At 47.9% G+C, this 24676-nt stretch overlaps 2 protein-coding genes across 4 annotated transcripts; one reads left to right on the top strand and one right to left on the bottom strand.

Moving 5' to 3' along the window:
• Positions 1-1333: 1333 nt before the first annotated feature.
• Syce2 (synaptonemal complex central element protein 2) lies at positions 1334-18864 on the top strand. Of its 3 annotated transcripts, XM_040290383.2 has the most exons (5): positions 1375-1650; positions 2012-2118; positions 14093-14267; positions 17367-17555; positions 18692-18864. In XM_040290383.2, exons 1-5 carry the CDS (start codon positions 1630-1632, stop codon positions 18734-18736), a joined length of 537 nt encoding a protein of 178 aa, XP_040146317.2. In that variant the 5' UTR covers positions 1375-1629; the 3' UTR covers positions 18737-18864. The 3 variants fall into 3 exon arrangements, with proteins under 3 accessions (XP_005336348.3, XP_040146317.2, XP_077893083.1); XM_005336291.5 differs by lacking the exon at positions 18692-18864 and having other exon boundaries at positions 1334-1401; positions 17367-18610; XM_078036957.1 differs by lacking the exon at positions 18692-18864 and having other exon boundaries at positions 17367-18610.
• Gcdh (glutaryl-CoA dehydrogenase) lies at positions 18054-24384 on the bottom strand. The gene is made up of 11 exons (XM_005336212.5): positions 24135-24384; positions 24016-24051; positions 23604-23747; positions 23372-23434; positions 22921-23091; positions 21902-22031; positions 21602-21818; positions 21023-21126; positions 20651-20776; positions 20231-20391; positions 18054-18610 (listed from the first exon to the last, which is right to left on the bottom strand). The coding sequence occupies exons 1-11, from the start codon at positions 24223-24225 to the stop codon at positions 18537-18539; spliced, it is 1317 nt and encodes a 438-aa protein (XP_005336269.1). The 5' UTR covers positions 24226-24384; the 3' UTR covers positions 18054-18536.
• Between the last annotated feature and the right edge of the window lie 292 nt (positions 24385-24676).

Here is a 24676-nt window from a genome sequence, read left to right as displayed (position 1 = left end):
CTTCAGAGTGTGGGCATCAAGATGTGTCCTAGTCAGGGTGTGGCTAGGGACAGATGCTGAGGCAAAACAGGTGAGCAATGTCATCAGATTCATGTTACATCCTCCCTGACATGGACATTGCAATATATCACTGGTGAGAAGCTCCATCTCTTTTATTTTTATTTTGAGACAAGAATAAATTTCTGAGGCTGGCCTCAAACTTTCAATCCTTCTGCCTCAGCCTCCTGAGTAATTAGGATAATAAGTATGTACCACCTTGCTGGGCTCCTCAAACTCTATCCAACAAAACCTCAAAACCTCCTACAGATCTCTGCTTTCCTGCTAGAAGACCTCATGGCTGTTCCTTTACATCGACTGCTTTCATCTCACAACCTTTGCATACACCTGTTGGAACCTTTTGCTCATTTGTGTGTGTGCATGGGTGTGGTGCTGGGGATGAGTCCAGCGCTGTGCACATGTGAGGCAAGTGTTCTACCATTCAGCTACATCGCAACATATACCACCCCTTTTCTTGAGATGGGTTTTGTTATGTTGTCCCACAGGGACACAGGCATATACCACCAAACCCATTCCCATTTTTAAAACCATCTTACTGGGTTGCAAAAGTTCTTTGTAAATGCAGTATACAAGTTCTTTCATAAACAAATATATTTGCAAATATTTTCTCCCCATCAGGCTCCCTGTACTAATTGTTGATTACTGCTGTTTCTGCTGTTATTAATAAGTGGCGCCACACTGTGGAGGCAAACCCCACATTGCTTTCAAGGAGCTTCTAGTTGAACTAATTTATAGTTGTAAATGTACAACTCAGTACTGGGATCTAAACCCAGGGGCGCTCTACTGCTGAGCTACATCCCCATCCCTTTTTGAGACAGGGTCTCGTAAAGTTGCCCAAGCTGGCCTCGAACTTACCATCCTCCTGCATGAGCCTCCGAGTAGCTGAGGTTACAAGTGTGCGCCACCAAACCTGGCTGCATAAACTTTCACACCGAGGATAATAGGGAGGCATGGTCATAATCAAGGGACGTCAAGGGCCGGAATCCTTTATTGGAAAGTTTTCTCCAAGTAGAACGGACGAAACGAGCCGTACAGAATGAACACCACGTACACTGCCCCCCACAACCCGGGCTGCACGAGGCTCACTGGAGTTTCCCGCATGCGCAGACCTAGGTGCTAAAAACTTAACCTTACCCCGCCAGCGGCTCCAGCTGCGTGCGCAACTCCCGGACAGCTCAACCGCCACTTAACGGCCAGTCACACTGGCTGCGTGCGCAGGTTCTCGGTGGGGGCGGGGCCTGGAGGGTGAGCTTCTGCACGTGCGCTGGGGCGTGCCGGGGGCGGGGCCAGCGCGTGCGCAGAAAGCGGGAACCTAAAGGCGGGAAAAGGATGGAGCGACCAGGAGTAGGCAGAACTGTTTTCCTTCGCGCGGGCGGAGGGCGGACGGGCAAGGAACGGCCGCGATCCCGGGCTTCCCCAGCAGAACTGATCCCGGCCACTCCTTTCCTACCATCGGGGTCGCCTCTCGCCCGGCCCGGCGCCTATTCCCCACTGACCGGCCAGGCCGTGACTGACTGACGAAGGGACGGTGACTGACGTGCAGACAGCCTTGGCCAGGACAGACTTAGGCGCATGGCGCGCGGCAGCAGCAGGGTAGAAAGAGGCCCAGACACCCGTGCTCTGCCCCTGTTTCTTTTCTTCTTCTCCTTTTCCTACCTCTTCTCCTTCCTGGAAGGACTGGAGCCGACACACAAGCCATTTGGCAGCCCAGGCCCCACGGCGCCCCTCCCAGAGCCTGTGCCCTCACCCCGGCCCCTCCAGGTCTCCCCGCCGGGTCCCCGACCCCCCACGGCCCCCTCCCCGCTGCTCCGTACCCGCGGCACCCACCCCGCTCTGCCCGTCTCTTCCGCGGGTCCCCACCTTGCACACTCGGAGGTGCCCAGGGTCGAGGCGAGGGACACGACGCCCGACGCCCAGACGCCCGCGGCCTCTCAGGCGCCGGCTGTGCCCGCAGGTGGACATGCCCCACGTAGAGTTCAAGGACCAGGAGCCGCAGGCGATGGGGGAGCACCAGCAAGGCCAGGAGCACGGCGAAGAGGAAGCTGGTGGAGGGTCAGCTAGGTGAGGAGACCCGCCCAGCGGTCCTTCGGGTCACCCGTTCCTCCGGTGTTTGTCCTGGTGCTCTTGTTCCACAGGTGGAGGGGACATCCTCCATGTGCCAGGCACAGTTCTGGGAGCTGGGGACGCAGAATGAGCTGACCCCCTAGAGGAGGAGACAGAAAGTCCCCACTATGCATCCCTCTCCTGGGCATCCTCGGGTTTGTTCAGGATGCCCCCTCAGGTACCCAAAGCTGCACGTGCCCAAGTCCTTCGTGGAACGGTATGTTTGAGTAGAACCTACTCACACTTCCCTTGACTTTAGGTCATCTCTAGGGACTTATAATACCTAACGCAGGGACCCCCTGGAGATAGTGCAGGTTTTGGTTCTAGACCACTGCAGTAACATGGATATTGCAATAGTCACACTAATTTTTTTATTTACAGTGCATCAGTTAGATTTGTATGACAAATCAGTTAGATTTGTATGACACTGTAGCCTAAAAAGTGTGCAATGACATCGTGGCAGAAAAAGATAACTTGCATACTTTAATTAAAAATACTTGGGGTATAGCTCAGTGGTAGAGCCCTTGTTTCACTGTGAAGCACTGGATTCGATCCTCAGCACCACTTAAAAAAATAAATAGATATGGGCTGGGGATATAGCTCAGGTGGTAGAGTGCTTGACTCGCATGCAAAGGGTTCAATCCTCAGCACCACACACACACACCAAAAAAAAAAGAAAAAAGAAAAACAACCTTAATCGTGCAAGGCACTGTGGCTCATGCCTGTAATCCCAGCGGCTTGAGAGGCTGAGGCAGGAGGATCACAAGTTAAAAGCCAGCCTAAGCAACTCATTGAAACCCTGTCTCTAAATAAAATTTGTTTATAAAAATGGGCTGGGGATGTGGCTCAGTGGTTGAGTGTCCCTGAGTTCAATCCCAGTACCTAAAAAAAAAAAAAAAAAAACCATAGACACACAATTTCTTTGAGGCCCAATAAAGGGAAGTCCAATGAAATGAGATCTGCCTATAGAATTTAGATGCTATGTAAATAGTTGTCATAGTGTATTGTATTGTTTAGGTAATAATAGCAAGGGAAAAGATCTACATATTCATCAGAGATGAATTTTAAATATTTTTACTTTTTTAAAATTTTTTTTAAAGAGAGAGAGAGAGAAATTTTTAATATATTTTTTAAAGAAATAGCGTTATTATTTTTTTTAAGAGAGAGTGATAGAGGAGAGAGAGAGAGAGAGAGAATTTTAATATTTATTTTTCAGTTCTCGGCAGACACAACATCTTTGTTGGTATGTGGTGCTGAGGATCGAACCCGGGCCGCAAGCATGCCAGGCGAACGCGCTACCGCTTGAGCCACATCCCCAGCCCCCTTTACTTTTTTTGATATTCAAAATATGTATAAAAATTTTTTTGTGGTGCTGGGGATCAAACCCAGGGCTTTGTGCATGAGGCAAACACTCTACCAACTGAGCTTATTCCTGGCCCTCTTGTGCTATTTTGAATTTATTTCCTTTTTTGCTTGGTTTCTGTTCTTGTGACTAAAAGGCTCAGAGGTCACTCCAGTAAAACTAGGCTGACTGGGGCTGCACAAAATAACCACAAAAGAGACATAAATATCTTTTTGTTTGGGGTCGCTGTGACAGCTCCTCTGACCTTAAGGGTCTGCAGGAAGAGAGAGAGCAAGAGCAAGCGCTGACCCCTTTTATTGAGGAGAAATTATTTAAATGAGGCAAGGGGTCAGGTTTCAGGGGGCTGAGTCAATCTTCATGATGTCCACTGTCAGCAGGTTGACAGACACCTGGGTTGGCCACACCCAAGGGCACAGTAAGAGAAGGGGATACACACAAGGGGACTTCCATGGAAGATTCTATCCTAAACAGGGCAAGGGGTTATATTACAAAGGAACAGGTGAGCATAGCTTCATCCATGGGGCTGTAGCAAGACATACCCATGCACGAGACAGGGACCCTTGGACTCAAGAAGGGTAGGGAAAGCTCTGCCACATTTCTGTGACTGAGTGCCTCAGCACCCAGCCGGGGAGTGTGACTCAGTCATGTGTAAGGTTGGTCTCCCACACTTTTTCTTTTTATGGTACTGGGTACCAAAGCCAGGGCATTGTCACATATGCTAGGCAAGTGCTACATCCCCAGTCCCCATTCTGAATATTTTTAATCTGTGATTGTTTGAATCCATGGATGCAAACCTGTGGATATAGGAGGGCTTACTCTATCGCAGTCAGAGTATGAGGGGTAAATGGGGAGCCAGTGATTGTGGCCAGTGTAGATCAGATGGTCAAGAAAGTTTTCATGGAGGAGGAGACAAGTGAACTTATGGGTAGGGAAGAAACTGCTCCAGGCAGAGAACAGTCACTGGAAAGGCACAGAAGGAGAACTGTGCTGGAATAGCATGAATCAAGAGGGAGGTGGTCATATGCAGACTTTGGATGTTAACTGCCTTTGTGATGGTTTAGAGTAGAGGAATGACACCCTGTGACTACAGCAGGAGTCAGTAGACTATTGATAGTAAAGTTTTTAAAAAAATATTTTTTGTTTATTTTTTTGTGGTGCTAAGGATCCAACCCAGTGCCTCACACATGCTAGGCAAATGCTCTGTCACTGAGCCCCAGCCCCAGCTCGATAGAAGAGTTATACTGAAATATAACCATGCTTGTTCCTTTACTTGTTGTCTGTGGCTGCTTCCTGCAGAGTTGAGCTTTTCCAACAGAGACTGCATAGGCTATAAAGTTGAAAAGATTTACTGTGTAGTCCTTTTTAGCAGTTTGTCCTCTGTTGGACTAAAGTATTAAAAGGCTCCCTCTGGCTGCTGTGTAGAGAATAGATTGTGGAGGCAGGGGAACCCATGAGGAAGCAATTGGAATGATCTAGGCATAAGATGACTGTGACTTGGCCCTGAGTAGATCTATGACAGTAGTAACTGATCAGATTCTGGATATATTTATAAGAAATCAGAACTGACAGAAATTGCTAATAGATGAGATGCGGGGTGAGAGAAGGAGAGATGTCAGTGATGGCTAAAAAATGTTTTTTTCCTGCACTTTTATTAATTCATCACATATTTATTGAGGGCTGGGTTGTGGCTTAGTGGTACAGCACTTGCCTAGCATGTTTGAGGCACTGAGTTTGATTCTCAGCACCACAAATAAATAAATAAATAATAAAGGTCCATTGACAAGTAACATTTTTTTTAAAAAGTATTTATTGAAATACAATTTATCTGGCTTGAACAGACAGATACATTTCTGTATGCTTGGAATATAATAGTGAAAAAAATCAGAATTCCTACTCTCTTAGAAAAATTAGTTTCTTTCTCTTAGTAGTATGCATTTTTTTTTGTGGCTTGATAACTTATTTCTTTGTAGTGCTGAATAATATTCTCTTTCATAGATGTACCCTGGTTTGTCAATTCACCTATTGAAGGACAACTTGATTGCTTCCATATTTTAGCAATCACGAATAAAGCTTCCAAAAAAGAACTCAACACTACCAGCTCAGCCCAGATTCGGCTCCCAGATCTTTTTTTTTTTTTGTGTGTGTGTGTGTGTGTGTGTGGTGCTGGGGATTGAACCCAGGGCCCCTGTGTATGTGAGGCAAGTACTCTACCAACTGAGCTATATCCCCAGTCCCTAATTTTTTTAAATTTTTATTTATGTAATTTTTCACCTGTGCTAGGCAAGCGCTCTACCACTGAGGTACAATACCAGCCCCTGAAGTTTTCAATTTTAATGAAATACAATTTATCAGCTTTTTCTTTCATGGATTATGCTTTTGATGTTTTAGCTAAGAAGTCAACTTCAAACCCAAGGTCATCTAATCTGGAAATCCAAAACAGTCCAAATTCTGGAAAAAAAAAATAATAAATTTATTTTTATTTATTTATTTATTTATTTATTTATTTAGCAGTGGTAGGAATGAAATTCAGGGCCTTGTATAGCCCTACTTGAAACTTTTTGAGTGTTATGTAGGCATTCCCAAAATTTTAGATTTTAGAGCATATGAAATTGGATTTTTAGATTAGGGATGCTCAACCTATAACAGCACTATTGAGATATAAGTCACATGCCATACAATTTACCTACTTGAAGTATACAATTTAATTGTTTTTAGTATATTCATAGAGCTATACAATCATAAGTTACCTTTAAAACATTTTTATTGTTCCAAAAAAATAAATCTCATATTCCTTAGCTTTAACCCTTAATCCCTGCACCTACCCCAGCCTGTAACTACTCATCTGCTTTCTGTGTCTGTAGAGTTGCCTGTTCTGGACATTTCATATAAACGGAATCATGTACTTGTGGTCCTTTGTGACTGCCTTTTGGGGGCAGTGGTACTGGACATTGAATCCAGGACCTCAGACATGTTAAGCAAGTGCTCTGCCACTCCGCTACATCCCCAGCTACATCTCCCAGCCCTGTGTCTGTCTTGACTTAGCACACACCTGTAATCCCAGTAGCTTGGAAGGCTGAGACAGGAGGATTGAGAGTACAAAGCCAGCCTCAGCAACGGTGAGGCACTAAGCAACTCAGTGAGACTCTGTCTCTAAATAAAATACAAAATAGGGCTGGGGATGTGGATCAGTGGTTGGGTGCCCCGGAGATAAATCCTGGTACCAAAAAAGAACCCAAAACTAAAGGATTTCATTTATCCTCCCCCCCCCCCCCCCCCCGCAAAGTATGAGGAATTGAACTCAGGGGTTTCTACCACTGAGTACATCCCCAGTCCTTATTTTTATTTTATTTTAAAAAAATATTTTGGGGGATGGATGTTTTAATTTCTTTTGAGTACACATATACAGCTGGCCTTCTGTATCCTCAAGTTCCATATTGGCAGTTCTGTGTCTTCAAATTCAATCACCAAGAATGGAGACTATTAGGGGAATAAATTTCATCTGTACTGAACAGGTACAGACATTTTTTTCTTATCATTTTTCTCTAAACAATACATCATAACAATTATTTGCATTAGGTATTTCAGGTATTCTAGAGATTATTTCAAGCCTACTGGAGGATTTTGTAGGTTTTGTGCAAATACTATGCCATTTATAGAAAGGACTTGAGTGTTCCCAGATTTGGTATCTGAGGGGTGTAAAACTAAGATACCGGATACCAAGGGATGAGGAGACCTGCTGGGTCAAAGAAGAGACATACTCAGGTTCCTGGTGTAAAAAAAGCTGCTTTGTGGAGAGCTGGGAGCCGGTATAAATGGATGTGAGGAGATCAGGTTGGAGGCTCTGGCAGGGGTAGCATCTAACTGGGCAGAGGATAAGGCAAGAGGAAAGGGTTGAGTGAGGATGCCTCTGGCCACATTGTGTTGCCACCAGCTCCAGCTGTCTTCCCAAGTTAGCATGTAGTGACTTCATGTTGGGAGCTTGAAATTGGCTGTGGTGGCTGACAAACACTACAAATCAGATGGGCATGGTGGTGCACGCCTGTAATCCCAGCAACTCAGGAGGCTGAGGCAGGAGGATGACAATTTTAAGGCCAAGCTGGGCAATCTAGTGAGACCCTGTCTCAAAAAATAAAAAGGGCTGGGGATGTGGCTCAATGATAGAGTGGGAGCTGAGTCCAATCCTCAGTACCAGAAACAACAACAACAAAACTACAAATCAGGGTTCCCCTCCACCCACCCGCACAGCCAGTGGCTCAGTGCATTACTTCTGACTGCTTTCTGGCTTGTCATGGTTTCCCCGAAGGTACTGGCTTCTCTGAGGAGGCAAGAACAGAGTTCTGTGTTTCCCTTTGTTCATTGTTTGTTTTTGAGGTGTTTAAGGTGGCCAAGAACATCCACGTGAATGTATCCAGCCCAGGTAAGAAATGACGGTTGGATTATCTGACCCAGAACTCAGGGTGGGGCAGGGGCTGGATGTGAGGCTATGGGAGTCATTATTGCAGTGGCAGCTGTGAAATGAATGAGCTCACGGGAACAGGGTGAGAAGAGGCTCAGAACAGGACCTGGAAGACTCCAAACAAAGCCAGCTTCCCCCATTCCTTGGTTGGAAAGCAGACCACATGGTGGAATGCTTTCTAGGTGTGTGCTGTCAGAGACCAGAGAAAGGAAAGAAATGGTTGAAGTCATCTGTTTGTTAATCTTACCACAAATATGCATGTTAAGACCAAAATCTGTGTGGTGAAGAGATGCAGACAATTGCAAATCATTTAGAGACCTCAAGGAGCACACAAGAGCTTTGGGCCAGAAACCAGATGGATTAAAATCAATGCAGAGGCCAGTTAATAGATCCAGCAGCAGATACTCAGCAACATGATTAAAATGTTAACACATTTTGGGAGAGAAAAGAAGAGGGTGAGGAACTGGCTCATCAGCTTCGATTCAAACCTTCCCCCTTCCTGGCAAGTACCTCAGCAAAACATCGCTTTGCCCAAGCGCCAGAGATTCTGTTGTGTTCCTCCTTGAATGTTTGATTAGCTTGCCTCTCCTCCTGGGACTGCCGCCCGCGGTGGTCATAAGTGGCTGGCGGATTGTTTACTTGTATATCTGTTAGAGGCCACGGAGGGAGGGCCCCACCAGCGGGCGGCTCTGGCTCACAAGCCTGCCAATCACAGCTTTACCTGGAGCGAACAGATGGTCTCTTCACTTCGACCCATTTCCTGGGCCCCCTGCCAGCCTGGGCCCTGCCTGGGAACTATGTCCTAATCCTCGAAGCCGAATTAGGGACTCCTTAGAAGGACAGACATAATAGATGAGCACAGCGATGTGTTTACAGCCCCTACCCCACCACCAACCCCTGAGCAGGCCATACACACCAGGCGTGCTGTGTTGGGCTCACTTCCATTCCCTGGCCTCTGTCCAGGGTTGGGCAGCAGAAGCAGGCCCAGGAACTGGGGAAGCCAGTGGAGAGGACACCGTGCATTTTGTTTATTAAAGCTAATTGGTGAATGCAGGCCCAGGGAAGCCTATGATTCATTAGCATCCTGATTAATATGCAGCTGCTGAGTATTAAGAAAAATGAAATAGAAAGGACTAAATCCCCAAAGGAGAGGTTGGAAAAATAAAGAAGCTCTCGGCAGACATCTGATGCAGGCCTTTGTCCCACACAAAATTTGAATTAGTTGAATTCAAGTGATTTTTCACCATTTGCAGAGCTGCCATGAAAACCAGTTCCAGCTTCATCCCTTGAGCCTTAGAAAGGAGCATCTCGAAACTGTTAGCAGCTCAGGCAGGCTGTGAACAATTACAGGAAAAGAAACACCTGGCGGTATCATTAATTTTAACCTGAGGTCCTTAAACTCTTGAGCAATCCAGGAGAGGTTGAGACAAGGCAAACTAGGGGTGCAAGGAGGCCTGCAAACAGGAATATCAGAACCACCTCTGTCAGTGGCTCATTCACTTAGGTATCCAGCAGACATTTAGGAAGGCTTTGGGGGCCTGGAAAGCAAAGACAAGCAGGATGAAGGCTGTGCCCTCCAGCTGGTATGTGCACTAAGGAGGACCAATGTACCTAAGCTATGATAGCGTTGTGACCAAGAGCAGTGGAGTGCAGGAAGGGAAGTTCCAAATGTCACTTCTGTGTGAAGGAAGCAGAAAGGGAAAGTCATCCAGGAAAAGGGTGATGGATTTGGCGAAATTGTGGAAGGTTCCAGATTGCCAGAGATGTAGTGGGCAGCAGAAAACTGTAAGGCTGGAATGAGGGTGCAGGCCCAGATGCTGGAAAGCCTCATCTGCTGTGTGAAGGAATTTAGACTTGACCTATGGCTGCTAGGAGACCACCTTAGGCTGTCAGGTAGGATTAGGAGATGGAATTGCAGTTGTGAAGGTCACTAGGGCTCAGATGAGAAATGATATGCAAAGGGTGATAATTGTGGGGAGATTCGGGTGGTGGAAATGAGAGTGTTTCAAGGATGTGGAGGAAGAGAGAAGCCAGACTCCAGGCAAAGTTGGAGTCTGAGATGCCTGGGGACAGCCCTGTGGAGAAGAAGCCTGTGGCAAGGTGAACATGTACATCATCAGGAGCTCAGGAGAGAGGCATCAGCTGGGAATGGTAAACTGGGTGGGTCACCAAAGTGTGGCTGGTATTGAAAGCCATTCATTTATTCAACCCATGAGATCCTGAGATTTATTATTCCTCCCATGAGATCCTTAAGACCTGATTGAGACATGGCCCAGCCCTCCAGGAGTCCAGCAGAGGCTGAGTGACACTATAGGCACTATGCACTTAAGTCAAGCCCAGGAGAACTTTATAGAGGAGCAAGTCTTTGGTGGGAAAAGGGACTGCCCAGGCACACCAGGCTACAAGCCTACCTTTGGAGAATGACAGGCTGTTCACTGTGGAGGGGCGAGTGGGAGATGAGCTGGACAGGCTACAGGGAGGAGCCATGCAGGCCTCATTACCCAGCAAGGGTTGGAACGAGGGTGTTCAAGAGGGCATGAAGGGAAGAGAGCAGAGGCCCAGGCAGGATGGGAATAGTAGGGAAATATTTCAGCTGCTGCCAAGAGGTTCAGGGTGTTGCCCAGGAAGGCAGCAGTACTGGAGGTCGCCAGGAAGCCCAAGACCAGGTTCTCTCAAGTCCTCTGCTCCATTTTCATCCTGCAAAGCATGGCCATTTTTTTTTTTTTTTTTTTTTTTGGTACTGAGAATTGAACCCAGGGGCACTTAACCACTGAGGTACATCCCCAACCCTTTTTTGTATTTTATTTTTAGATAAATAATACAGGAGCTCACTGAGTCGCTTAGGGCCTCACTAAGTTGCTGAGGCTGGCTTTGAACTCATGATCCTCCTATCTTACCCTTCCAAGCCACTTGGATTACAGGTGTGTTCCACTGCCTGCCAGCTGTTCTCTTTTTTTTTTCTTTTTTTTTTTTCAGCTGTTCTCTTAAAAGCCATCCACTCTAATCTCCACATGAATCCAGATAACACAACATCAAAATGTTGAAATGCCTGTCCTGGCTCTGAATGAGTCTCTTTTGCTTACCCCTGGGAAAGAAAAGTAACTGTGGGCTCTAAGGTCAGGAACTCCTCAGTAAATTTTTGTCCCAGTCCAAAATGTCTTTTTTTTTTTTTTTTTAAAGAGAGAGAGAGAGAACTTTTTTTTTAATATTTAATTTTAGTTCTCGGCGGACACAACATCTTTGTTTGTATGTGGTGCTGAGGATCGAACCCGGGCCACACGCATGCCAGGTGAGCGCGCTACCGCTTGAGCCACATCCCCATCCCGTCCAAAATGTCTTTAAAAAAGGCACAGAAGGCGCTGCTTTACTGTGTGTTTTTCTATAGCCAACTTTGCTATAGACTCTTGAATTATTGGAAGCACTTTCCTAGCTTGGTGAATTCATTGGCAATTTTGTCTTGCCTTGAAGGAGGATGAGCTTGCGTTGCCTGAAGCCAGGGGAGGGAAAAATGGGGAGGGCCGGCTCCTTCATTCCTGCCAACAGAAAGTGGAGCACTGGGTGCTAGAAGCATGGATGGAAACAGGGCACAGTCCTCTGGGATTTACAGGCATGAGGAGTGACAAATAGAAGCGGCAATATAGATTTGCAGGGGGTCATGGATTTTTCTTTTTTTCTTTTTTTTTTTTTTTTACTGGAGACTGAACCCAGGGGTACTTGACCAATGAGCTACATCCCCAGCCCTATTTATTTATTTATTTATTTATTTATTTATTTATTGGGGATTAAACCCAGAGGTGCTCTAATTTGTTTATTTTGAGTCAGGATCTCACTAAGTTGCTTAGGGCCTAATTTGCTGAGGCTGGCATCAAATTTGTAATCCTCCTGCCTCAGCCTTCCAAGCTACATGTGCTACCACATGTAGCACATAGACAACTTTTAAGCAGGTCAAACATTGGGGTCTAGGTAGGTCTCAGAGGTCAAGTCAGGGAGCAAGTACAAAGAAAAAGAGGCAAGAAACAATCTGGCAAGGGACACATGAGGACAAAGTCACAGTCAAAGCCTGGGTCTGGGATTTGCATGCAAATAACCACCCAGGCTCTGGATCATCAAGGTTCCACAGTGTTGTATTCTGAGCTAAAATGTGGAATTTAGGCAGGCAGGAGACTGAAAACCAAGAAAAAGTTTATGGAGAACATCCAAAAATGAAGATGTATTTTCCTAAGTACAGATACTCTTCTATTTACAATGGGGTTATGTTGTAATAAGCCCACTGTAAATTGAAAATATTGTCAGTCCAAGGCCCTGGGTTTGATCCTCAGTACCACATTACAAAAAAAAAAAAAAAAATAGAGCATTGAACCCAACTACACCTAAAAAATAAATATTTTTTTTAAAAAAGCATTGAGGTGGGGCTGGGGTTGTGGCTCATGGTAGAGCGCTCATCTAGCACGGCTGAGGCACTGGGTTCGATCCTCAGCACCACATAAAAATAAAGTAAAGGTTACTGTATCCACCTACAACTAAAAAATATATTTTTAAAAATGCATTGAGGGCTAGAGGTAGAGCTAGAGTTAATATTGGAGAGGCCCTGGGTTCCATCCCCAGCACCAAAAAAAAAAGGGAAAGGAAAGGAAAAGAAGGAAATGCACAGAGTGCACCTAACCTGTGGAACATCCTAGCTTGGCAACATAGCGCATGTAGAGTGCTGGTTGTTTCCCCTCGTGTTCTCTGCTGTCCTTGGCTGTAAGGTAACAATCATGAGTGGACCAACCCCAGAGTGGTGGTGAGGATGCAGAAAGACAAGGCATGTAGCTTAGTGTGGCACCTGGCAGGTGGGAAGTGCTTAAGCTAAGGGCCTGGGATGTAGCTCAGTAGTAAAGCAGTCTTGTGGTTCAATCCCCAGTACCAAAAAAATAATAAGAAATTTGTACATACACACTTTGTGTGTGTGTGTGTGTGTGTGTGTGTGTGTGTGTCTCTGGGAATGGACTCCAGTGTCTCCCATCTGCTAGACAAGTGCTCTACCACTCAGCCACATCCCACCATAAATATAACTTCTATTTTTTTTTTTTTTTACAAACCCTTGTGTTGAGGGCTAAATATAACTTCTGTGTGTTGTGTGATACTGGAGATTGAACTCAGGAACATTCTACCACCTAACTACATCCCCAGCCCTTTCATTTATTTTATTTTGATTCAGGATCTCAATAAATTGCTGAAACAGGCCTCAAACTTGTAATCCTCCTGCCTTGGACTTCTAAGCAGCTGGGATTACAGACATGCACCACAATACCCAGACCTGCTACCAGGGATTGAATTCAGAGGTGCTTAACCACTGAATCATATCCCTAGCCCTTCTTATTTTTTTATTTTGAGTCAGGGTCTAGCGCCACCAGGTGTGCACCACCAGGCCTGGCTTAATTATAACTATTCTTGGTGGGGGGAGTTCTGGGGTTTGAACTCAGGGGCACTTGACACAGAATCACATCCCCAGCTCTAATTTGGGTTTTATTTAGAGACAAGGTCTCACTGAGTTGCTTAGCATCTCCCTTTTGCTGAGGCTGGCTTTGAACTTGAGATCCTCCTGCCTCAGCCTCCTGAGCTGCTGGGATCACAGGCATGCATCACCTGCCCAGCTTAAAATGAAATTTTAAAAAAAGGGGCTGAGGACACAGCCAGTGATAGAACACTAGCTCTGCTTTCAATCCACATAGAACTGGGGGGCGGGCAGTTGGTGTAATAAAACAACAGCAACAGATCCTGTCTTGGAACCTTGGACATACTTAGTTTACACCTCTGGGTCTGTTTTCTTAATTATTAAATGGGATGCCAACTCCATTCTTCAGGGCATGAATGAAATAACTTAGGGAAATTGCCAGGAATGCCTTACAGGGTCAACCACCTTAGGACTTTTCCCACTGTAGAGCTCATTCAGATAAATCTGTCTTTTATCCCTCCAGTTCTGAGGCTTCATGCATGCTAAGCTCACACTGTACCACTGAGTTACATCCCCAGACCAGATCAGCCACTCTTGGGAGAGAGTCTGGGTCTGATCTCAGTTTCCTGCACTACATGAAGTCAGGTTTCTGGCCCTTGTGTGTCTCCACCTCCAGTGCCAACCGCCAGCTGCCCGCGCTGGAAGGGAAGCCAGTACCCTACTTCTCCTCTCTGGAGTCAAGCATTGATATCTTGAAGAAAAGAGCCCAGGAATTGATCGAAAACATCAACGAGAGCAGGCAAAAGGATCATGCACTCATGACCAACTTCAGGGACAGCCTCAAGATCAAGGTGACAAACTTTCCATAATGGGACTGGGGGTGTTCCTCACATAAAAGGGGAGGGAAGGCACCTTAGCTGGGCTCTGTTACATTCTAGGTACTGTGCTAGGCAATTCACACACAGTATCTCATTCTACTATTACAACACTCAAGAGATGGGACCCATTTCAGATGAGAAAAGTAAGGTTCAAAAATAAATCATCTGAGCTGGGTGCAGTGGCACACGCCTGTAATCCCAGCATCTGGGAGGCTGAGACAGGAGGATCATGAGTTCAAAGCCAGCCTTAGCAATGGTGAGGTGCTAAACAGCTCAGTAAGACCCTGTCTCTAAATGAAATGCAAAATAGGGCTGGGGGGCTGGGGATGTGGCTCAAGCGGTAGCACGCTCGCCTGGCATGCGTGCGGCCCGGGTTCAATCCTCAGCACCACATACAAAGATGTTGTGTCTGCCAAAAACTAAAAAATATTTTAAAAATTCTCTCTCTCTCTCTCTCTCCTCTCTCTCTCTCTCTCTCTCTTTAAAAAAAAAATAGGGCTGGGGATGTGACTCAGTGGCCTGAGTTCAATCCCCGATACCCTCTCAAAAAAAAGAAAAAAATACAAAATAGAGCTGGAGATGTGGCTCAGAGGCCAAATATGCCTGGGTTCAATCCCTGGTACCCCAATAAATAAGTGATTTGGGCTGGGGGTGTGGCTCAGTAGTAGAGCACCTACCTAGCATACATGAGGCCCTAGGTTTGATCCTCAGCACCATCAAATTAAGAAAAAAATTTAAAAGAAAATAAAAGGCTTAGTTGGTAGAACTCTTACCTAGCATGCGCAATACCCTGGGCTCAATCCCCAGCATCACCAAAAATAGAAAAGAAAAAGTAAAAATGATTTGCCCTAGTGAGGGAACCAGGTTCATCTGCCAAACCCAGCCTCTCACCTCACACAAATGTGAACAGCAGCAGGAGTAGGAACCATTAATAGCTCATAATAGGAACCTTTGATAGCTTATCACACCTGTGTGCTCTGGAAGTTGTCAGTGGTTTGTGACAGGACAGAGGTTCCCCCAACACTCCTGGGGTTTATGTCTGACACAGCTTGATGTTATGCTCAGGTCTGACATTAATGGTTGTGCCTCTTGAGAATTACAGTAGGCAGAGCCCATGAACTTGCAGAGTGCTCTGGGGTCCCTAAGTCAAACCTTTTTATTTTCAAATTCCATCTAGTCGGGATGGGGATGTGGCTCAAGCGGTAGCGCACTCACCTGGCATGCGTGCGGCCCGAGTTTGATCCTCAACATCACATACAACAAAGATGTTGTGTCCGCCGAAAAGTAAAAACAAATATTAAAATTCTCTCTCTCGGGCTGGGGATGTGGCTCAAGCGGTAGCGCGCTCGCCTGGTATGCTTGCGACCTGGGTTCAATCCTCAGCACCACATACCAACAAAGATGTTGTATCCGCCGAGAACTAAAAAATAAATATTAAAAAATTCTCTCTCTCTCTCTCTCTCTCTCTCTCTCTCTCTCTCTCTCTCTCTCTCCCCCCTCTCTCACTCTCTCTTAAAAAAAAAATTCTCTCTCTCTCTCTCTTTCTCTTAAAAAAAATTCCATCTAGTCATTCTTTGGTATCTACAGTAGAATTTATTCCAGGACCCCCAAATATACCAAAATGTATGGATGTTCAAGTCTCTTATTTCAAATAGTGGAACAATTTTATAGAACCTGCACACATCCCCCTATCAACTTCACATCATCCCTAGATGACTGTTAATATTGAATACAATGTAAATGCCATGTAAAGAGTTGTTATACTCTAATGTTTAGGGAATAATGACAAGAAAAAGTCTGTACATGTTCAGTACAGATGTAATTGTTCAAATATTTTAAAATTTTTTGTCGTTGTAGATGGAGAGAATGGCTTTATTTTATTTGTTTATTTTTATGCAGTGCTGAGGATTGAACCCAGTGCCTCATGCATGCTAGGCAAGTGCTATACCACTGAGCTATGGCCTCAGCCCCTTGTTCAAATATTTTTGATCCATGGAGTGAATCCCTGGATGTGGAACCAGCAGGTGCGAAGGGCTGACCGTACCTACTCTTGTTTGCAGTGGTAGAGATGGAACCCAAGGCTCCTGAGTGCTAGGCAAGTGCTCGACCACTGAGCTGTTACCTCAGCTGTTATCTGTACTTTAGCATTTTGTTTTAAAAAATGAAAAATTTAATATGTAGGCAATTTTACTTCTATCACTGGAATTCTTTGTACCATTTTAATAAATTGCAGAATTCTAAAAGACTCACTTAGAACTGTAAGGGTAAAATTTCTAAGCTGACTCTAAGCCGCAAAGCCCGAGTTAAAGTGTAAAAGACCGGGCATTGTAAAGTTTCTAAACTGCAAGGCCTGGGTTAAAAAGTAGAAGATCAGGTATTGTTAAAATTCCTCTGCTACCCCCAGAACCTGTAATCCCTGTAGCTGTTAGGACAATACTGGAACTGCCCAGTAAATATCTCCACTGTTTCCACTGGTTGTCTAATAACCTTGGATTCTGTGTAGTTTGTCACGTAGTCCTTTAGGCCCTAAAACCAATCAGTTTGAATGTGTACCCCGCTTAGGAGTGACCAATCAACCTCCGTCCAATCTGTTCCCGCCAATGAATGTACTAATTGTGTCTCAGGGTTGTTGTTCAATTTTCCCGCGCCTCATGATGATTTGTTCTGATGTATGCAAAGCCCCCCACCCTCCCCAAAAAGTGTACTTAAGCTCTGCTTGACCTCTGCTCGGGGCTCTGGGCTGCTCTCCTTTCTTTTTTTTTTTTTTTTTTTTTTTTAAAGAGAGAGTGAGAGAGGAGAGAGAGAGAGAATTTTTTTAATATTTATTTTTTAGTTCTCAGCGGACACAACATCCTTGTTGGTATGTGGTGCTGAGGATCGAACCCGGGCCGCACGCATGCCAGGCGAGCGCGCTACCGCTTGAGCCACATCCCCAGCCCCTGCTCTCCTTTCTTGAGGGGGCACGGAGCCCCAGCTTGCTGGTTCAATAAACTCCCTCCTGCTCATTGCATGAAGCCAGTCTCTTGTGGTATGCTGCTTGTTTGATTTTCTAAGAACACTTTTCTCTTAAAGGTCACTGATCTGACAGAGAAGTTAGAGGAGAGAATGTACCAGGTTTACAACCACCACAGCAGGATCATCCAGGAGAGGCTCCAAGAGTTCACCCAGAAAATGGCAAAGATCAGCAATCTGGAAACAGAGCTCAAAGAAGTCTGCCACACTGTAGAGTCCGTGTACAAAGACCTGTGCGTCCAGCCTGAGGTGGGAGTAACATCCTTACAGGGTGGGGCTGGGGGCAGTCCTGAGGAAGGGGACTTGTAATGGCTAAACTGGGAGTGAATGTGGACAGGAATCCACTGCCCAGCCCTAACAACAGGGCCACACGCCCTACAGAACCCTGTGGCCCCCAAAACAGTGTGTCCAAGCTGAGAAACCAAACCACTGTCACTTCTCATCACTGTGTGGCTACAGAAAGGACAAAGTGTAATCCTGCCAGTCAGCAAATGTTCCCTCTACCCACAGCGCTGAGCCCTGCAGCCTGGCATATGACCTGGGGCCTAGGAAGTGCCTCATCCAAGTTTATTGATTACAGCAGAGGCCAGACTCATAAATGGGCCAGGCCACTCCAGTGCAAGGTCCCCGCCCTGTTCCAACAATTCAAAGCCCCCAGCTTTGTTGCCCTCTCCCCTGAGAAACTCCCCAAACTTCTTTGCAGTGGTTACCAGTAGTTACCAGTAAACATGGCCGAACACTGTGGGGTCAGTTATGCAGGCTCTTTATTCTCCTTTCCCTTGTTCTGCTCCAGTATCCAACATAAATAAGGCACTGCTCCGGGATGGGAGGGTAGGAAGGCACAGTGAGCCCCGATGCACCCTCTTGGGGTCTGGGGTCTGCTCAGGGCAACTCAAGGTTGGTCTTGATGAAGTTGCTACAGAGTCATTCTCCTCCGCCTCCCTGCTCCACTCCATTAGGAGAAGCTTCTGTCTTAAGGTAAATGGAATCTGACCTCATCCACAGTTAAAAGTGGAACAAGAAACACTGAGAATCCCATCTTCTTTTTAAGAAACACTTCTGGATGATTTCCAGAGGGAAACTTTGATATTTAAAATCAGTATGTCAGTAGTTCCCATCATACAAGTTGGGTCCATTTACCACCATCTACAGCACAGTGGTCCCAGGGTTCAGCCAAACATCTCTCCTGGAAGGGGCTTCAGAGCATCCAGGTCCTCCAATGAAATGGGTTCACTTGCCAACTGTAAACGCCTGAATTCCTGTGATTGCTCTTCCAAGGATCAGAGCGTGAATGTCATGTGTACCTGGATGAGATTAATAAAGAGTGGGCTTGGAGTCTTAGAACCTGTGACTTCCCTTTAAAGTTAGTTTTCATGTCCCCCTAGGTCACAGTTCCAGAAGAACAGACCTACAGAGATGATGAATGCTAACCACTGCTGGGAGATTCACTTATATCTTAGTGACAGCCACCAAGAGGCTATTGTTGGGCCATGCAGAGAAGATTGTTTTTCACAGTTCTGTAACATAACTTGGCCAGAAAAATAAAAAGATAACCCAAGTTCCTTGTGCTAGATCCAGTAATGCAGCAAGTTTAGCCCTCGCTATGGGCCCAGCCTTAGTGCTCCCCACATGATACCCCAGTTGATTAAACATTTGATTTTCAGTCCAGCCATGCTTCCCATGACAGAGGCTGAACCTTTCGGCTATGTGAAAATACGACTCTTTCCCATCCCCAGGAGGGACAGGAAAGCAAATATCAGAAAGCAGTCACTCGTCCAGGCTAATCCCCCAGCCTGAGGCTGTCCCTCCTAGAGTGGCCCACATGACCTTCCCCAGCTTTCAGCAGGCAGAGGCAGAGACTAGGCCTCCCTTTTACAGAGTTGAATCGCACTGTTGACTTCCCAAAGCCCACTTCTGACCCTTCCCTCTGCTGTGTAAGACCCTGTGCAGGTCCCTCTGCTTATCGTCAGGGTCATCCTCACACTGTGGGATCCCCCACCCTTGCCTGACAGAAACAATATGTGGGGCTGCAGGACCTCCCCTTGGTTCCTTATTCCTGGGGGTGAGTAGGGAAGACATTCACTCCCACACATGCCATCTCTTCTGTCTAAAAGCTTCTCGGCGTGGGGAACTCTATTTCTACATGGACTATTTGCAATGGACTGTGCTTTTTTTTCCATTTGTTTGTTTATTTATTGGTTCTGGGGTTTAGTGTCCAGGGGCACTCAACTACTGAGGCGCATCCCCAGCCCTTTTTGGTATTCTGTTTAGAGACAGGGCCTTGCTGAGTTGCTTAGCACCTCACTAAATTGCTAAGGCTGGCTTCGAACTTATGAGCCTCCGGCCTCAGCCTCTGGAGCTGCTGGGATTACAGGCATGTGCCACCACACCCAGCCCTTTTTTTTTTTTGGTTTTCAATTATCTTTTCTTTACATCTGTCTTCCCACCGAGTCAGGAGTCCAGGACCCAATGTGAGCAATATCCAGTTGCAAGGTGCAAACATCACAGTCTACAAATGACTTTTCTTTATCTCTGAACATAAAGTAGAATGGTGATTCCTGTATGTTGCTTCACCCTCTCTCCCTTGCACCCCCAGCCCTCGGGGACTGCCCTCACTCTGGGGATGCCTGTGGAGGCTGTCCCTCAGTCTGAGGAACACCCTTCTCCTTAGCACAATGGGAGAAGGGGCCAGAAGTCCACATAGGGCCTGCTGGGACCTCGATGCCATGCAGTGAGTGTGTGGAGCATTTCATTTTCACCAGGCCACATGAGCAACTTTGGATGAGAGACAGAGGCCTGTGACTTGACCCCCGTCACACTGCCACTTGCTGATAGCTGGAGTAGGATGAAACATATTGTCCCAAGACACTGAGAAGGCCACTGTGACACCCCACCCCTGTCCCAGCCAAGGGTCCAGCCCCTACCTTCATAGGTGTTCACAGCCTCCAGGTTCATGGCATGCCGGATCACATGATACTCATCAGAAATCCCATTCCCCCCAAGCATGTCTCGGGCCTGGCGGGCAATATCCAGGGCTTTTCCACAGTTATTCCTCTTTAGCAGGGAGACCATTTCTGGGGTGGCCCTGGAAGTGGCACATACATGTAACAAGCAACAGATACAAAGAACTGATGCCCTGAGCAAACCCAGCCAGTGGGAGGGTGGACTCCCTAGTGTAGCCACCAAGCTCCCAATAAGGGACCAAGGCCATTCCTGGCCCAGTCCATGAAGGCCAAGAGAAAGAGAAGCATGGGTCCCTGGAACTATTAGGGAGAAAGGGCCTTCTCCCCAGGAGGGGCAGAGTCCTCCCACCATAGCTGCCTCCCCCAATTTGAGGCCCCTACTTGTCCTGATCCTTCAAGCGGCCAAGCTGCAGGCAGGCATGGAGGCCCAGTGTGATCTCAGTGAGCATGTCTGCCAGCTTCTTCTGAATTAGTTGGTTCCTGGCCAATGGTACGCCAAACTGGATCCTGAACAGGTAAGATCAGGTAAGAGCTGGAGGGATGCCCACTCCCTGGTCTCATCCCAAGGCCCACTGTACCAGGAAGCCCACCTGTCCCTGGAGCTCACCATGGCCCAGCTGTGGACTCAGCCCTTCACTGCGCAGAAGGAATTCACAGAGAAGGGCAGGAACTGGAGAAGCACCACTGGGTACAAGATGGATCCCAAGACCCCTCACACCCCCAGGAATCTCACAGCATAAATGCCACACACACCTGTCCAGGGTGTACTGCCGGGCCGTGTGTAGACAGAACTCGGCGGCTCCCAGCACGCCCCACGTGATGCCATATCGGGCATTGTTGAGGCAGCCAAAGGCACCCTGTAGGGTTGAGGGTGTTGGGGCTCAGCGCCTGTGCAGAACCAACTCTGAAGCAGGGGAAAACTCCCTCCCAGACACCCCAGACAGGGACCCAGCAGCCATTTAATCACACAGGGCCCTGGCAGCAAAGCTCCAGTGCAGCAGGCCTGGCCCGGTGCCTGCCCACTCTGGATCTGCGCACTCCTACCCAGCCTGGGACCTGGATTCAGAGCTCAGACCTAGGAGGCTGGCGTAAGGAGACTGAAAGATGACCATGACTGCGAGGCTTAGGCTGGTGCAGGCCCGCAGGTGTCCTGGGCAGAACCAAGATAAGCAAGACGGTCAGCCAAAAAGGACATTATCACGTTAGTGAGTCAGTTCGAGCCTCATTTTATGCTCTATAAGCACAGGGACAGTGTGTGTGTTCAATCCTTGCCTGAGAAAGGTGAACCAGAAGGTGACCTGACACCAGTTTACCCAAGTGTCCACTACTCACCGCCAGGCCAGACACATTGGGCAGCAGGTTCTCCTCTGGCACCTCCACACCATCCATGATGATCATGCCTGTGGCAGAAGCCCGCAGCGAGAACTTGCCTTCAATCTTGGGGGCTGAGAGGCCCCGCATCCCCTTCTCCAGAAGGAAGCCCCGAATGCGGTTGTCTTCACACCGAGCCCACACTACAAACAGGTCAGCCACAGGGGAATTGGTAATCCTAGGGACAGGACAGTCAGTAAGAGGACTGGTTGCTGACCCCCTGCCCTATCCACCTGCCTGCCCAACACCCAGGCCTCTCACCAGGTCTTGGTCCCACTGAGAATATAGCTCTTGTTAGATGGGTTATGGTGGGCCTTGGTCTCCATGCTGCCAGGGTCACTCCCATGGTTGGGCTCTGTGAGCCCGAAGCAGCCCAGAAGCTCCCCTTTGGCTGCAGGCACAAAACAGAGTCACAGGGCTGCTGAGCCAACATTCACCCTCTCAAACAAAAATTACCAGTTTCCCCACTGAGCCAGGCTCCTTGACCAACGTGGGTCAGGCCCTGCCTTGCCAGCACTCCCAGGTAGTAGAAGAAATGGTTCTCCCAGGCCATCATCACAATGCCATGCTGGAGAATGGGCCCCAGGGAATCAGGAAGGAGTTGGTGAGTGTCCTGAAGGCACAGAGAAGTTACACAGGAGGAGAGTGTGAGGAAGATAGATCCTGGCAGAGGAATGGGATGGGCAAAGGCCCAGGGGTACCTTTGAAGAATCCCAAGCAGCTGAGCCTGGCTGAGGAGGAGCAATTGAGAGAGTGGCCAGAAATTAGGTGGAAATGTGAGCAGAGGCAGGGTCATGCAGGGGGTCTCATGGACATGGTTAGAAAGTTAAGACTTTACACTGTGGTCTGGGATTTGGAACACAGAAAGCAAATCAGGAGACAAGACAGATCTAAGAGGAGATGGTCAAGACTGGTGAGTGATCTGGTATCCAAGTGATCCCAGGGCCTTGTCAGAGAGACTCAGGTGGTCAATGGTGCCATTTCTTTCTTTTGCTGTACTAGAAATTGAATCCAGAGCCTCCCACATGCTAGGCAAGCACTCTACCACTGAGCTACATCCCTAACCTTTTGATTTTTTACTTTTGAGACAGGGTCTCACTAAGTTGCCCATTGGCCTTGACTTTAGGCTTCTTCTGCCTCAGCCTCCCAGAATTATCAGGTGTGTGCCACCACAACCAGATGGAACAATCACTGAGATGGGGAAAGAGGTAGGCCACATTTCTGCATTCCAGATCACAGGGTCTGTCTTCCTTCCACCAGCCCCACAGATAGCCACTCACCCAACCGGGGCAGGTACTTCTGCCGCTGCTCCTCATTGCCATAGGCATAGATAGGTTGCATTACAAGGGAGGACTGGACGCTCATCATGGACCTGTAGCCGCTGTCTACCCGCTCCAACTCTCGGGCCAAGAGCCCATAGGCCACAGATGAGACCCCAGCACAGCCATACCCTGGGGGCATGAGGAAGAGCAGGTAGGATAAGAAAGGCCAAATCCCAGTCCAGCCAGGACAAGGGACTTCTGGGACCCAAGAGAGAATGCTACATCTGGGCACCCAAGGAAGCAGGCAGGGAGCTGGCTGTAGTTGGGGGTTTACTCATCTCATCCCACAGCTGCTTTCGAAAAGAGGGATAACCAGTCCCATTTTAGATCAAGAAACTGTGGCTCATGGAAAGGAAGGACTATGGGACAAAGTGAAGGCTACAAAGTACAGAGAGAAATTTGTCCCTACCTTTGATGGTAGGTCCCAGAACACCCAGCTCCCCCATCTCATTGACGATCTCCCGATGAAAAACTGTGAAGAGACAGATGTCTGAGTTCAGGCCCAGCTGTGGTCCTCTGCAGGCCACAGGTCCAGAGACAGAAGAGCCCAGATACTAGAGCAGGCAGAGCTGGTATAAATGGCAGAGGATAGAGTTTCAGTGAGGAAGGGATCCCAGGGTGCCCACCGGACCACTAGGCACCTTCATTGCGATTGGCCAGCAGGATTCGAGGCATAAGACGCTCCTGGCAGTAGGTGCGGAAGGTGTCCCTGATGAGGATCTCATCTGCTGTCAGCTGCTCCTCCAGCACCAGGGGGTCACGCCAGTCAAACTCAGGACGAGAGGCTGGAGTGGGTTGGGAATTGATTCAGCCTGGCCCACCCCTTCACCCCTAACTCGCTCCTTGAGGATGTGGGCTGCAAACAGGACTGACAAAAGTGACCATTCTCCGATCCTGAAGGATCAGTGCACCCATAATCTTAGCGCCTTTGACCCTGAGCATGCCCCTGCCTCCCCTCCTGGGCAGCCCTCGGATTCAGGGGCAGAGTCCACCTGGGGCAGGCAGACAGCTGGACAGGGGCCGAAGAACAACAGTGTGACTAAAGATCCTTACATGTGGCCGGTTGACTCTGTGTCCTCCCTCCTTTCTCTGCAAACACACAACGTAAAAGTTACATAGGAAACGCTCCCGAACCCCCAATTCTTCCTTCCCCATCCCACCCGGACACTGACCAGTGTGCACAGCCGCCGAGCCCCACGTGCGCAGGACGCGCAGGCGGGGCCAGCGGCTCAGCAACCGCAGGGAGACGCCTTTCAGGGCCATGAAATCAGCAAGGGGCGAGCGATGCAAAGACGGCCACCTGGAAGAGCGGGGGCGTGAGGCCGAAAGGCTCCCACCAGCGAAGTTGGCCCCTAGTGTACCCAGTGCCTCCAGCTCCCTGGAGGTCGCAAATCAACTGACGGAAGCTTTTGACCTCAGCCGCAGGTGGGCGGAGCCGACACAGAACGGGTTTTCCCATTGGTTCCTCTTAGACACGGCTCCTCCGTGGCTCTGCCTTTTAAAGGGGCTACGGCCGCCCTCCGGGTGGAAGCAGGCGCGCCCAGGTCTAGGCAGGTTGGCCGTTTTAAGAAGCGGAACAGGGAAGGGGCGGAAGGCGAGTGCGCCAAGCCGATTGGCCAGTAGTATTCGTGTTCTGATTGGCCCCAGATGCAGGGGGCGTGTGCGGAGGGATCCCGGAGTTGAATAAAGAAACTTAGGCACAAGGGGAGAAAGT

This window comes from Ictidomys tridecemlineatus, chromosome 2 (assembly GCF_052094955.1).
Source record: "Ictidomys tridecemlineatus isolate mIctTri1 chromosome 2, mIctTri1.hap1, whole genome shotgun sequence".
NCBI classification, from domain to species: domain Eukaryota; kingdom Metazoa; phylum Chordata; class Mammalia; order Rodentia; family Sciuridae; genus Ictidomys; species Ictidomys tridecemlineatus.
The sequence above is the reverse complement of the archived record's forward strand: the minus strand, read 5'-3'. Positions and strand labels throughout refer to the sequence as shown.